The sequence below is a fragment of the Trachypithecus francoisi genome, unplaced genomic scaffold, assembly GCF_009764315.1.
Source record: "Trachypithecus francoisi isolate TF-2019V2 unplaced genomic scaffold, Tfra_2.0 Lachesis_group3, whole genome shotgun sequence".
Taxonomy (NCBI): Eukaryota; Metazoa; Chordata; class Mammalia; order Primates; family Cercopithecidae; genus Trachypithecus; species Trachypithecus francoisi.
In genome coordinates, this window is record NW_022681468.1 from 162424985 (window position 1) to 162438104 (window position 13120).

The 13120-nt window shown below is 51.6% G+C and overlaps 1 protein-coding gene across 3 annotated transcripts in view; it reads right to left on the reverse strand.

The window, feature by feature from the left end:
- The window catches only part of ATP10A (ATPase phospholipid transporting 10A (putative)), a 181956-nt gene that overhangs the window by 22373 nt on the left and 146463 nt on the right, over window positions 1–13120 (reverse strand). For all 3 annotated transcript variants that reach the window (XM_033190794.1, XM_033190795.1, XM_033190796.1), the window contains exons 10-12: window positions 10617–11181; window positions 5207–5310; window positions 4986–5112 (exon numbers count right to left, since the gene is read on the reverse strand). In XM_033190794.1, the coding sequence (XP_033046685.1) occupies window positions 4986–5112; window positions 5207–5310; window positions 10617–11181 (796 nt within the window). The remainder of the gene's footprint in view (window positions 1–4985; window positions 5113–5206; window positions 5311–10616; window positions 11182–13120) is intronic.

The following is a 13120-nucleotide window of genomic DNA, read 5'->3' on the forward strand; positions in this document are numbered from 1 at the left end:
ATAAAAATACAGCCTTAAAAATTGCCCATCCCATACAAAGCTTCTGGTGAATGAAATTCAGAATGTCCAGTCTCAACAATGCTTATTACTAGTCACTATAGAAACAGACTTCACAGGCAAGTCCATTATGTCTTAAATCCAAGATTATCCTAAATACGCTTTTCCCAAAAACATAAAGAAGTTGAGAGGCGGGTTTTGCCTTTTTGATCTCAGTATGTTGGGAAAAATCTACTATTGACTGCAGAAATGTGCTTAGGCCTGCCTCGGGTTTTGTTTTGTTTTGTTTTTTTTTTAATCTGTTTACACCTTGGTGAGATGGTTTCTGTCTTCCCTGCCCTGGAAGTGAGCTGCAGCCCCCGGTCCCCAGGTTCGAGCCCTGACTGAGGCTCCTTTACTGCTCGACACCATGCTGTGCGCTGTGCTGGGATGCTGCTACGGACTGAGTGTTTGTGTCCCCCAGATCCACAGGAGGAAGCGATAATCCCCAATGTGACAGTATTAGGATGTGGGGCCTGCAGGAGGTAATTAAGTTCAAATGAGGTCATGAGGATGAGGCTCCCATGACGGGATCAATGTCCTTATAAAAAGAGGCACTGGGGCTGGGCGCAGTGGCTCACGCTTGTCATCCCAGCACTTCCAGAGGCCGAGGCGGGTGGGTCACTTGAGGTCAGGAGCTCCAGACCGACTTGGTCAACATGGTGAAACCCCCTCTCTACTAAAAATACAAAAATTAGCTGGGCGTGGTAGTGGGTGCCTGTAATCCCAGCTGCTTGGGAGGCTGAGGCAGAATTGCTTGAACCCAGGAGGTGGAGGTTGCAGTGAGCTGAGATCACGCCACTGCACTCCAGCCTGGGACACAGAGCAAGACTCTGTCTCAATCAATCGATCAATAAATAGGCATTGGAGAGGTGATTTCTCAATCTCCCCATCGTGTGAGGACACTACAAGGAGGCAGCTGCCTGCAAACCAGGAGGAGATCCCTCACCAGACATTGCAAGCTGTCAGGGCCTTGATCTTGGACTTTCAGCCTCCAAAACTGTGAGAAGTAAATGTCTGTGGCTTCAGCCCCCAGTCTGTGGTATTGTGTGACAGCAGCACAAATGAACTAAGCCACCCTTACCTCTTCTTCTAGAATGACGGGATGGCAGGCATGGGGAGGGGAAGGCGGAACTGGCTCATCCTGAGGGTCACTTGCACTGTGACAGGTTCCTTCATGTCTGGGGAGGGCAGAGGGATGGTCCTGCCTTCCTCTGTGTGTTCACAGTAATTCATTCATACTTAGCCTAATAACGGCTAACCTTGATGGATTACTGACAACTGGCCAGGATAACGCTTCCACTACAGTGCTTGAAACATAACCCAGGCAGTTGCCCGCTCTTCTCTAAATGGCAACTTCCGGCCGCAAGGATCTTGTACGTCCCACCTTCGTATCCCAGCCGCCCAGCTCGAGTCCCTCAGTTAAATGTCTGCCAAGAAAGAAAGCAGGGAAGGCTTTGCCGGAAACTCCCATACGGAGGGTGTCTGTTGTTTCACAGGGAAAAGCTGACACCATGAAAACAGAACTTCCTTAGTTCAGGAGCTAATTGGTCAAACTCATGGGCCTCCCACTGGGTCACCCCACAACCCTCACCTTTATCAGGTGTGAGCCTGAGTCAGGTGCAGACTAGCATCGAGCTGAACAATGGAGTTATGGGAGGGACCCCCACCTCGGCATGAAACACAGCAGAGGGAAGAGTGCTGCAGGCAGCAGCCTTTCAAGATGATTCGGGACACAGTGGCTTTCTTCAGCTTTCCAAGGTACTTGTTCGTGATATGATTTATGTGACTCTGAGTAAATGCCACTGTCTTTACGACCTGACCCTCGGGAGGGCCTGGCATTTCTGAGTATCGTAACACAGGAGTTGGTAGTGTGCAGAGCCCAGCGTCACTGAGCTTGGTGCCACACAGCTTTGAATGGGAGGGGAGGATTTCACCAACAAGGAAGTTTCAGACATTTAGAGAAACTAGCAAGGACGCCAGGGAAAATGAGCGAGACAGCGTCCTTTGAATTTAGGTTCCTGCCCAGAGCATTAAGGAAAAGAAAATTGCAAGAGCGTGCAGAGTATGGAGATCCTTTCTGCCAAAGATAGTTATGTCTGGTTCTCTGATGCTACTTAAGATAAGCACCTGGGCCCGGTGCAGGGGTGCACACCTGTAATCCCAGCACTTAGGCAGGCTAGGCAGGAGGATCACATTGAACCAGGAGTTTGAGACAAGCCTGAGTGAGACCCCATCTCTACCAAAAAAATCAAAAATTCATCTGAGCCTGGTGGCCCACGCCTGTGGTCCCAGATACTCAGGAGCCCGAGGTGAGAGGATCACTAGAGCCCAGAAATTTGAGGTCACAGTGTCCTGTGATTGCACCACTGCACTCCAGCCCAGGTGGCAGAGCGAGACTCTGTCTCAAAGCAAAAAAAAAAAAAAAAAAAAAGAAAGCACCTTCATGGAAAGATTTAGAAAGGAGTATTTGGCTTTGGAATAGTAAAAATATAAGTCGCTGGGCTTCACTTTTCTCAACGAAGCCGAGGAGCCAGAACACAGTGCCCGCGTCTGAGCTGTGTGAACACTAAGGTGGTGGGTGGCTCTCGTACTCTCCAGCTCAGGCCTCGTCATTTGAAACATAAACATACCAGGTAGCAGGAGATGGTAAGTGGTTAACAACCGGCCTGTGGGAGGGAGGCCGACTGACTGCATTTGCTCATTTCTGTGGTGTAAATACTCCCACCTTGGCTGACTTCAGTCTACTAACATAGCATCAAAAGGCAACGTGAGATTCCTGAACATTTATGTGGGCTACTGCAAAATGCTTCAAAATTTATCCATGGGCTCTGCCAGCAGGCGTGAGCAGTCTCCAGTGCACGGCTGGCACCCATGTGGGCAACCCAGGAGTTCTATCACCAACACATCTCAGAGCCATCCTCATGTGCACTTGGAGGGAAGTGTCACCTGAGGATGACAGCGGGACGTGGTGGAATCAGGGTTTGGAGAAACGCTGATGGCCAGGATCCCTGCTCCAATCAAAGGAAGTGGAACAGGGGATCAGAAAACTCTGATTTTAGATCTTCACACCGTTGCCCAAGTAAAAATTACAGAATCCAAGCAAGAAATCCCTGTGAAGAAGACCTAAGAAGATGACTGGATCTCAAGTTCACTATGAGCCTCGGTGCAGCAGGGGCTGTTAACAAGTTAGGATATGTTAACAGAGCTACAGCATCCGGGCCAAGAGAGGTGACAGATGCACCATCACCAGAGAAAGCCAGCAGAGGAGAGGCCAGCTGGGTGCAAATGGTGTGGAAGCACCAACAGGAGACTCATCACCGCACAACCGCTCAGAGCCAGGCCCTGTGCCTGCGCCACGCTCAGTGCCTCCCATCCTTTCACCCTCATGGGAGCCCGAGACACTGGGATTACCAGCCCCACAGAGCAGAACTTGGATGCAAAAAGGACTGAGCCACAGGCTGCCCAACCAGCCTGTACGACCAGCCTGCCCGACCAACTTGCACAACCAGCTTGCAGGGGCAGAGCAGGGCTGGACAAGTGAGTCAGGACTCCTGGGCTCTGAGAGCAGGGAAGATGGAGAAAGGGCAGGCTGGGACTCACAGCTATGTCCCCACATAGTCAAGGTTTCATCGTGCGGAAAAGGGAGGAGATTCTGTCTGCATGACTTCAGAGGGTGGAACCAGCACACACTGTGAAAAGGCACCGGAGGGCCAATTTCCCTCCACTAGAGAAGTTAGTGCTGTCCGGGGGAAAAGCTGCTCCCTGGGGAAGATGCCCCACAGTGAAGGGTTAAAAACCAGGCTGGTCAGTGAGGCTGGGCGGGCGCGTCTGGGAGAACCAGCAGATGGCTCCTACCCCACAGGCCTGCACAGTACTGTCTTCCGGGGAAGCCCAGTCAGTCCAGACGACGGCAGCCCTGTTTTAGTAAGCCAAAACTTCGGGGCCTAACACAGGCACAGCCATTTCTCAGGTGTTCCATTTAATTCACATCCAGGGCTGCCCCTCATGGTGCCATTGGGCTCCTGGATCCCAGGGCTTTCCGAGTAATGTGCGGCCTTCTATAAGATACTGTGGGCAAACAATATATAAAATGTGTGCAGATATATGTTATGCCTAGTGGACATTACGCTATTAAATGCAAACCTTAACTATGTATTATGCTAGAAATGTAGATATAAATATATAGCTATCCCAACTCCTCTGCCCAGAAAAAGAGGGCAAGTGAACACCGCCTTTTTGTGTTAAGTGAAGATGAAGTCCTCAGGGCTTTGTGTTCGAGAGGTACCACCTGACCCACAGCACCCGGGATGGAGGTGGGGGCGCAGCACCCTCAACACCAGCTCCTCGAGGACACACACAGCACGTATACAGTGACTCAGCTAGTTTAATGAATGCTTTAATAAATAGGAAAATAAATATTTTAAGTATTAAAGTAAGCAATAACATAAAAAAAATTCATTTATCACTGATACTAGTTAGTATTTACTAAGCACCAAGATGAACACAGTAGGAAATGTGGACATATTTCAGAAAAAAATGAGCCCATGTTATTTTCATCCACCTCGAATCTGTGAAACATTCCCAAGATGCAAAATGCAGCACTCTCTGGGTTCCAAAAGTTTCCCTGTTTCCCGAGGGAAAAATCCTTTCAACCCCCAATTGTCAGGAACCTCACTCCTTGTCTCTGTTTTTGGTGGGAAAGCAGGTTAAGGGGGAGCATGGCAGCTGCTGTCTTGGGGTGCCTGGCGGGCAGCAGCTGCGCCTCACAGAAACCACACTGGGAGAAGATTCAGGCGAGCACCCTCCTGCCTCGGCTGCACCAGCGTCCGGCCAGGCAGCTCCCTCACCAAGGCCAGCCTGTGGAGCAGCTGCTGACAAGAGCTCTCTCCCCTCCAGGGCTGCCCCTGCAAACTCCACACTGCTCTTGGGCATGCGGCTCGAATTACCTAACAAGTGCAGGTTCGTCTCCAGGCGAATGGCAGACTGGAAGAGGAGCTCCTCGCTGTTTTCCAGGGAAGATTCTGCTTCTAGGTGGCTTTGCAACCAGCAGGCATACTCTTCTTGACTCAGAACCTGCGGGAGACGCATTGCTGAGTGCTGCCCCAGGCGCTGCTCACGGCGGGGCGCCCACCCGCACAGGCAGCCTCGCGGGGCCGCCCCCACTCACCCTCTTGGCGATGCACAAGGTGCGCAGGCCTTCCGCCGCATACAGGTTGAGGTAATTCTGAGTTTTGCTCCGGATCTTTTTTTGATGCCTCCCTCTGGCGTCAACTAGGTTGGAGAATAAGCAGAAACATGGGTAAGACCTGGCACCTGCGGAACGATCTTCAGACACTCTGAGATGTAGCCCATGTCTGTTCGTTACTTGCGAATACAGCACAAGTTTTCATACAGAATTCAAAGCAAAAATGAGCTGTTACGTTTAAAAAGAATCTCATCAATATGCAAATGTTTGGCTGTTTATTTTTTCATAGAGACAGGGTTTTGCCACGTTGCCCAGACTGGTCATGAACTCCTGGGCTCAAGCCATCCGCACACTTCGGCCTCCCAAAGTGCTGGGATACAGGTGTAAGCCACTGCGCCTGGCTGATGTTTGCCTGTTTCTAACAACCTTTGTTGAAATAAGCTCATGAAAATAAAAACTTCATCAAAAGTCATTTGGCATCCTTTTGCCCAGCCGATTAAATGGAGGCTCACGTTCTTCCTGTTAGTGAAAAGTCTTACTTAATGGGAAGTGCACTTTCTATCCTCAGAACCGTAGGATCCTTACAAGTAGCACTGCCAGATATAACAAATGATGTCTAAATATGGCATAAGACATACATTTACTTAAAAAATGATTTATGTGAAATTCAAGTTTAACTGGACATTCTATGTGTATATATACATTGTTTGTGAAATCTGGCAACACTACTGACCAGTTATGAGGCCCCTGGCTCAGGAAGGCTTGTCTACTCATCGAAGTCTACCACCTGACAAAGCAGACCTGGTAAGAGACCCTTTGACATGCCTGGCCATGCTGCATTCTCCATGGCGGTGATAGAGCCTTCAAGGGAGTGATTATTGGTTCTTGGAGGTGGAAGAATCTTACCCCTTTCTATATAAAATCTAAGTACACAGAACATAAACAGATACACAGCATATCCATGTTATTAAAAGGCCATGAGGGGACAATTGAAAAAAAAAGCCTGAAAAGGCTCTTTATGGAGTTGATAATGGGGAAGAAAAAAAGTTGCCGTAGGATCCTATGTTTAGGTATTTACATTTCCTGAAAGGATGATGCTCAAGCTCATCTTTGTATTCCTGGTATCATGGTAACACTCTTAGAAGATGCAGATAACCTTTTCCCAGAATCAGATTGTTCTTCGAGCAAAGCCATGCCTATCTGAGGGGCTTTGGAAATGAAATACTCATGATAAAGCTGTCCCATTGTTTCGGGCAGAGGTGGCACATGTGGTGTGCACTGGGACATGTGGTGGTACCGGATGTGACACTGAGATTAACCACACTTTCCAAAAACGAAATGAACTGAGCCCACAGAGGGAGGATGGGCCACTCGGGACCCTGGGTGCCCCAGACGAGGAGATGGCCCCACAGGCGTCTGCTTCTCAGGTAGACACTGGGGTGTTTCTGTGCAGGGCCATCTGCACAGGGCCTAGTGACAGGGAGCACCTGGCCGTGCCAGGCAGAAGCGGCTGAGCCCGTCGTCCCCTCCTGCAGACATGGACACACACCTGTGCCCCTTCTGGCAAGACCTGCCCTTTGTTCTTGGTTCACTTTTCCCTTACATGTCTTGCCGCACCTACCACTGGGCAGTCACTGCAGAAAACCGAGGCTGGACTTCGGAGGGTGGGGCCCTTGTGGAGGCTGGGATCTGTCTACACTCTGATGGAGGGTAGGAGAGGATGGGAAGAACTCAAGCTCCAAGGAGACCATCACTGAGGAGCTGGGGGAACCTCCGAAGGAGAACGTACTGGGGAACGAGAGTGTGGATCCCCAGAGGCATTCAGTCAGACCCGCTCTTCTCCACTTGCTGGAGTGACGCTGGGGGTGGCTGATTTCAAGCTGGAGGCATGGCAATGTTCACACTGCATTTTTGGCGATGGTCATGCAATATTGGCCCCTTCTTTCTGATGTTCCACAGCCACCCAGGTCCTGTGTGTCTTGTCTCCCTAGGGTGACAGGAGGAATTCTGTGCCTGGAACTCAGCTCCGTGGGTGAGGAGTGACCTGCAGGAGCGTGACCAGTGCTGCCTAGCACCTCCTGCTGGGTGGGGACAGCTGACAGCTCTGTGCTGCAGCCCCCTGAGGCCGCATCTGGGTGGGGGTGGAAGGAGGGGGCTAAGCCCACAGCTCCAGGCACAGTCTGCAAAGATGACTCCAGTGCCCACCGACCTCAGACACAGCAGGGCCGAGACAGCTGCGCCTGGCAGTGGGCTGTACCTGATATGCCCACCGGGAGACAGCTGGTGAGCAGTGCTTGCAGCCCCGCAGAGGCCCGCAGAGGGATGAGGGTAGCCTCTCTTCATGATTTTACCATGTGTTTGAACGTTGCTCCAAGTGATATTTCCATTTCTTCTAAGCTTGACAAGCGATAGTTCCCCAACAAGGAGTTACCTGATTAAAATGGTAAACTAAGGTGCAGTCCCTGCTTGTACATGCATGTACTCATCATAAAAAAATACGTACTGATTACTGCATGGCAGCAACGTGTGAGGCCCATACTAGGCAGTGGGCTAAGGCCAACCCTCTGTCCTTGCTCTGGGAGAAGGCAGACTGGCTTGAGGTTTACGCCTTAAAGACCACACAAAGTAGCAATGCCACCAAACCACAAGCAAGTGAATCTTAACGAGAAGGAGCCAGAGACTTGGGAAGGTGCCGAGTGGATGCTGGACATCTACGTGACAGAGGGCACTCAGCTGGGGGCCCGTGTGGGGACTTCCTGTGAGAGGTAGGCACTGTGATTTCCTTTGTAGATGGGAAACGGAGGCACAGAAAGAGTGAGTGACTCGTCCAGGGTCATCCCAGTAAGTGTAGACCTGGGATTTGAACAGAGATCTGTGAGACTGGGTTGCGGTGGAGTCTCTGCTTGTTGCCTGACAGCACACCTGCCAGGGCAGGTAAGCCATGGCCCCATCCTCCTGATATAACACAGTCACGCCCACTACCTGCTCAGCCAACTCGGACTTCTTCTGGTGAAAATGTTTTGAGCCCTCTAAAGAGGGCATCAGATTAAGTCCGGAGTGGGACAGCTTTGTGCCCTCCTCAGTTTGCCACCCACACACAGGTGATAAATTGATCTACATAGGTGGTAAGTTGATCTGCACAGGCAGAGCGATTGCCAGACACAGTGAGCCCTCTGTAGTGAGTCTGCACCTGTCCACATCCCTCCACCACTCCCCAAGTAAAAGGCAAACGATCTGTGCATAAGGTGGGCGGTCACAGGTGGGTAACTTCGAGGGGACTCCAGGGCCATCCTGTAGTCATTCTCTTGGGAAACCGCTGGGGTCTCTGAACTTCCTGAACCTTAACCTGCCCAATGTTGACACGTAGATCTTCCCTATCCGAACCTGACTTCATGCGCTGCTTGAAAATTCCCAGAGGAAGGCAGAGATCAACGCAAGCCCTTGATTCATTTTCCCCATCAATGTCATGGTTTTGATAAGGAGAGAGCTGTGACAATGTCATCACCTGGCCCTTCCATGATGCCATGGATTTCAGGTTCTTTTTCTTATCTGCAGTTACCTGGTTATGGGAAGCTCCCTTCCTGAGAGCCACAGCAAAGCCACGCTGACGATGCCGGTCCTGAGAGGCTCCCTGGCCTGGGTAGGGGCTCCCCCACCCCGACGGTGAGGTCGATTCTGAGTCAGAGGAGAGCACCGTGGATGGTCTTGTAACCGGCATCAAGGGCCTTCCCAACTTGCAGATGAACGAGGAAATCCCTGGCTCACTCAGGGCCCGTGGAGGCCAGGCCGCCACTGCTCCTTCTGCCATGGCCTCAGTGCCTGTCAGTGAACAGGGAGGGGAGCCCTGCCTCCTGATAAGCTCTATCCACCCTGGTAAGGTACCAAAAAGCAGGGGTAGAAGAGTGAGCAGGTCGTGATGCTAAATGTATTCAATCGAAAGGCATCCAGTTTTCTGGGATATCCTTGGTGATTTTTTGGGGGACGGGGTGGAGAGTGTGAAATATCATCCTTCTTGTATGAAATGACGGCTGATGGTATTAGTGAGACGTAATGACAGCAGTTCTTTTTGTCTGTGTTCTGCTTTTGAGGTTTTCTACTCATGTAAAAAAACATGTTGCCAGCAAAGGACAAGCCTGGCAACTGCTGTGGCCTTCCTCGCACAGCTTACAGGGCTGCCTGCTCTACAGGATGGGTCAGGCCTCACCTGCCCGCGCCAGGCAGTCCCCTCATGCCAGGGCCACTCCATGCCTTCCCCTTAGACATCACCCATCATGCTGTGACGTCTGAAGCCCAGGACCCCTTAAGTTGTCGGGAACCCAAGGTTGTGGAATAAGACAGAGATTTTTTTGCTGTCGAATGAAATCCCTCAGATAACTGCCCTATTTATGTTTTTCTCTTGTGTGGATGTAAACAAGACTCGATTTTCAGAAGAAGCAGCTTCCTAGAACTCAAAATCTGTCCATGAATTGGATTCTTTGCTGACTCCAGGGCAGAGGCCCTGCAGCAGGAGAAAGGCGAGATCTCGCCCCGCAATGGCCGCCATCATGGAAGGTCATCCAAACTCCTCTCAGAGACACATCTGCAGATTCAGCTCAGCTGCCTTTTGGAGGTCACAGCTCTGTGAGGGGGACATGGATTTCCTGTATGAAGCTCTTCCTCCCATCCAATTCTCCATCATGAATGGTCCTGGGCTTCTGTGCCAGGGGTCCTGTCCTGGGGCACTGAGATGCTGGCAAGAAATGCCAGTGGCAGGTGAAGTACTCCCTAGCTCCAACTCGGAGCTCCAGAAGGCAGCATCTGGCTTATAGAGTTTCCCAGCAGCTGCTGCCCAGAGCTGCTTCCAGAGTGCGGAAAACAGGAAGCCTGTGGCAGGCAGTACAGCCTCAGTGGGGCCCCTAGGCTGTGGCAGCATCCTCACCTCCACCCAGTTCAGTTCCCCGGAGGTGAAAGTGCCAGAACAGAGGGCAGTGGGTGAGGCTGGCATCCCTCACTTCCTGGGCCCCCACCGTGGCCCCAGGCAGCCCCACAAACCGTGGCCTGGATCTACGAGCTGCACCAGGTCCACAGGGCAGGAAGAACTTTCCAGAGCTACTATCTAGATTCTCACCCTTCATTGTTCAAATTTAAAACCTGACACTCTCCAAGTATCCTCTGTCCCCCCAGTTCTTGGAGGTGGGGGTGTCCAGGCACGGAAGCCCCCTGAATATTTTCTAGTCCAAACCCTTCAAACAGGCAAACAGTGATCTGAAGAAACCATGCAATTCTCTGATGGGCACTGTTTTTGGAAAAGGATTAACGAAAATCACTTTACTCAAGAGAAGGAATTGGGTGGGGATATTTATCAGGACTTCCTCCCCGGAGCCAGGGTGCCGCTGGGCATGGGTGGGGGTACCTGAAGAGCAGGGCTGCAGGAGATCCATGACCACTGAGTCGGCTCCCTTGGTGTAGACGTTGATCTCATCGGTAAGTGGGTGCCGGATCACCACTGACATCCTCTTGCGGATGGAGTCGAAACCCAGTGTGTGCAGGAGCTCGAAGGTGAGCCTGCCCAGGTGGGGCAGCTCCACGGACACTTGGTCGTGCAGCCGCTCCACGAGCACGCAGTTGTAGGCTCTGGCCGCATACACCAGCGCCGCCTCATCCGGGCTCTCGGCCTCATACCGCAGCTCACGCTCTGGCTCCTGCTCCTGGGCGAGCTCCGAGGCCCAGGCATCCGCCTGGCTGCTGTAGCCGTTGCTGGTGATGGCCGAAGTGGGCTGGCCCAGCCTCTCCAGCCTGAGGAGCATGCCGTCGCTGGACGGGGTGGACAGGAAGCCGGAGCCCGACTTGTGGCTGGACTTGCGGGCGGCCAGGCTCCCGATGCTGCTGCAGCCTGAGGTCAGGCAGCTGGGTGTGAACCTCCGCAGGAAGCCTTCTATCGTCTTCACGGAGGACTTCAGCTCAAACCTCGCCCTCACCTGCAAGAGAAATGGTCAGAAGGCAGGTGAGGGAACTGCTATGTCCCCCAGAGGCCCCACCCTGATTCCCACGGATGCTCCAGGCACTTGGAGGAACGATGGCGTTGACTTCCCCACGGGGCCTCAGAACACACATTTCCCATTTCCCAGATGTCAGGCATGCATTGAAATTGCAGGCAGAGACAGCATTCCTGCCTTGAGATCCTCCGTTGGCCTCTTCCACTTCTCTTAAGCAAAGGTTATGCAACATTCTTTCAGAACACGATTGCTGAGGGCCCACCAGTGAGGTCTTGATGTATGCAGGGGAGTTGCAGTTGGTGGCATCTGCTGGCTTCATTTGGGGCTGTCCCTGTACTACGGTGTCCCCTTGCTTTGCAAAAAACAGCTCAGAGGAGCAGGCTCACCATTGCCTGGCACAAAACTGGGCATTTTTTTCAATTAAAAAGCCACTTAACAAACCATCAGCTTATACTTCCTTTGAATTATGTCTATAAAAATTTAATATACAAATCACATTTCCAGTCCCCAAATAATCTTTCTAAGCACATTAAATACACTGACAAATTGAGGATCCCAAACATTGAAACAATATTTTAACCACCACAGTAAGAAACAAAATGAGTTACACACACACACACACATACACACACACACACATACAAACTGTTAAAGTTTCAAAAAGCTCAATGATAGAGCAACAGAGCCATGTTTTTTTCTTGCTCTTTATTGAAAGAGCAAATGTCAAAACAACCAAAATATTGAATTAGCAATTCTTAAAACCGCAATTTTACCACTGCATCCTAGGTTCTGAATTACAGTAACAGCCTCCAGAAAAGTCAGGTGTTTGGTAACGCGAGGCGCATAGAGCCAGATTTTGATACAGGTGCTTTTCCTCTGGTCTTGCCATGACTGTAAATACGCTACATAGCCAGCTGGGAGACACAGGCACCCACACGGCAATCCCTGCTAGCTCCAAATGTCCTCGAAGGTGGCGCTCACCAACCAGTGTGTGGAACACACACACACCCAGACACATGTTCACCTGCAGCCTGAGTGTGGGTGATCGACAGGCTGTTCCCCAGGTGGAACTCAAGTCGTGTAACCTTCAGCATAAGCCTCAATGATGCTGTGGTCTCTCACCCTTCATTTAACATGTGTCAGGCAGGGTCTAACCCGAGAAGGGGCACTTCTGCAGGGGTACACACCAGAAGGGTTTTTAACTGAGGGCAGAGCCCAGAGGCCAGATGGGAGATGCTGAGGCAGCCAGGAGATGAACTGCGGCTTCGGGAATTAGCTCCAGCCCAGGGCTGCTGGCATAGGCCTCAAGCCTACTGGTCTCTGAGTGGCAGGCCTGTCCATTGGAGTCACTGGGTCCAGGTACTGCCGGACACGCTGCCGCAGCAGAGAGAATACAGGCCACTTTGTTCACCCCACATCACCTGCTGAGGAACCTGCTGGAATGGCTGACCCAGGAGGCTGGGAAGGGATCCTGGGAGAGTCGGGAGCTGGGAGGTCTATGACACACACCCACCCCATTCAAACATTCAAAGCTGCCTGGTTCCATATGCATATCGCTTCCGTGCCCCCCACACTGCCTAGCCCACTGCAACGCTTTCTGGGGTGCACTGGGTGATAGAGGAGCCTTCACACATACAACCTTTCTTCTCTCGGGAGAAAACCTTAATGTCAGACTGAACCAAAGCCAATTTGAGCATTGCTATATTTCTAGTATCCTAAGTAGCCTCTCATCAATTCTCGACTGCTTCTCATTGGAGAACAATCTTTGATGCCCTCATAAATCCTCCCCATGGCCCCATGGCCCAGGCAGGCACCCCCGGCACAGAGAAGAGGCTGATGCGTCTCCGCCTGCATGGCTGGTAGAGTCAGGGTCCATGTGCAGGTTCCTTATCCCAGAAGCTGGGCCCCGGCCTGTCTTGTC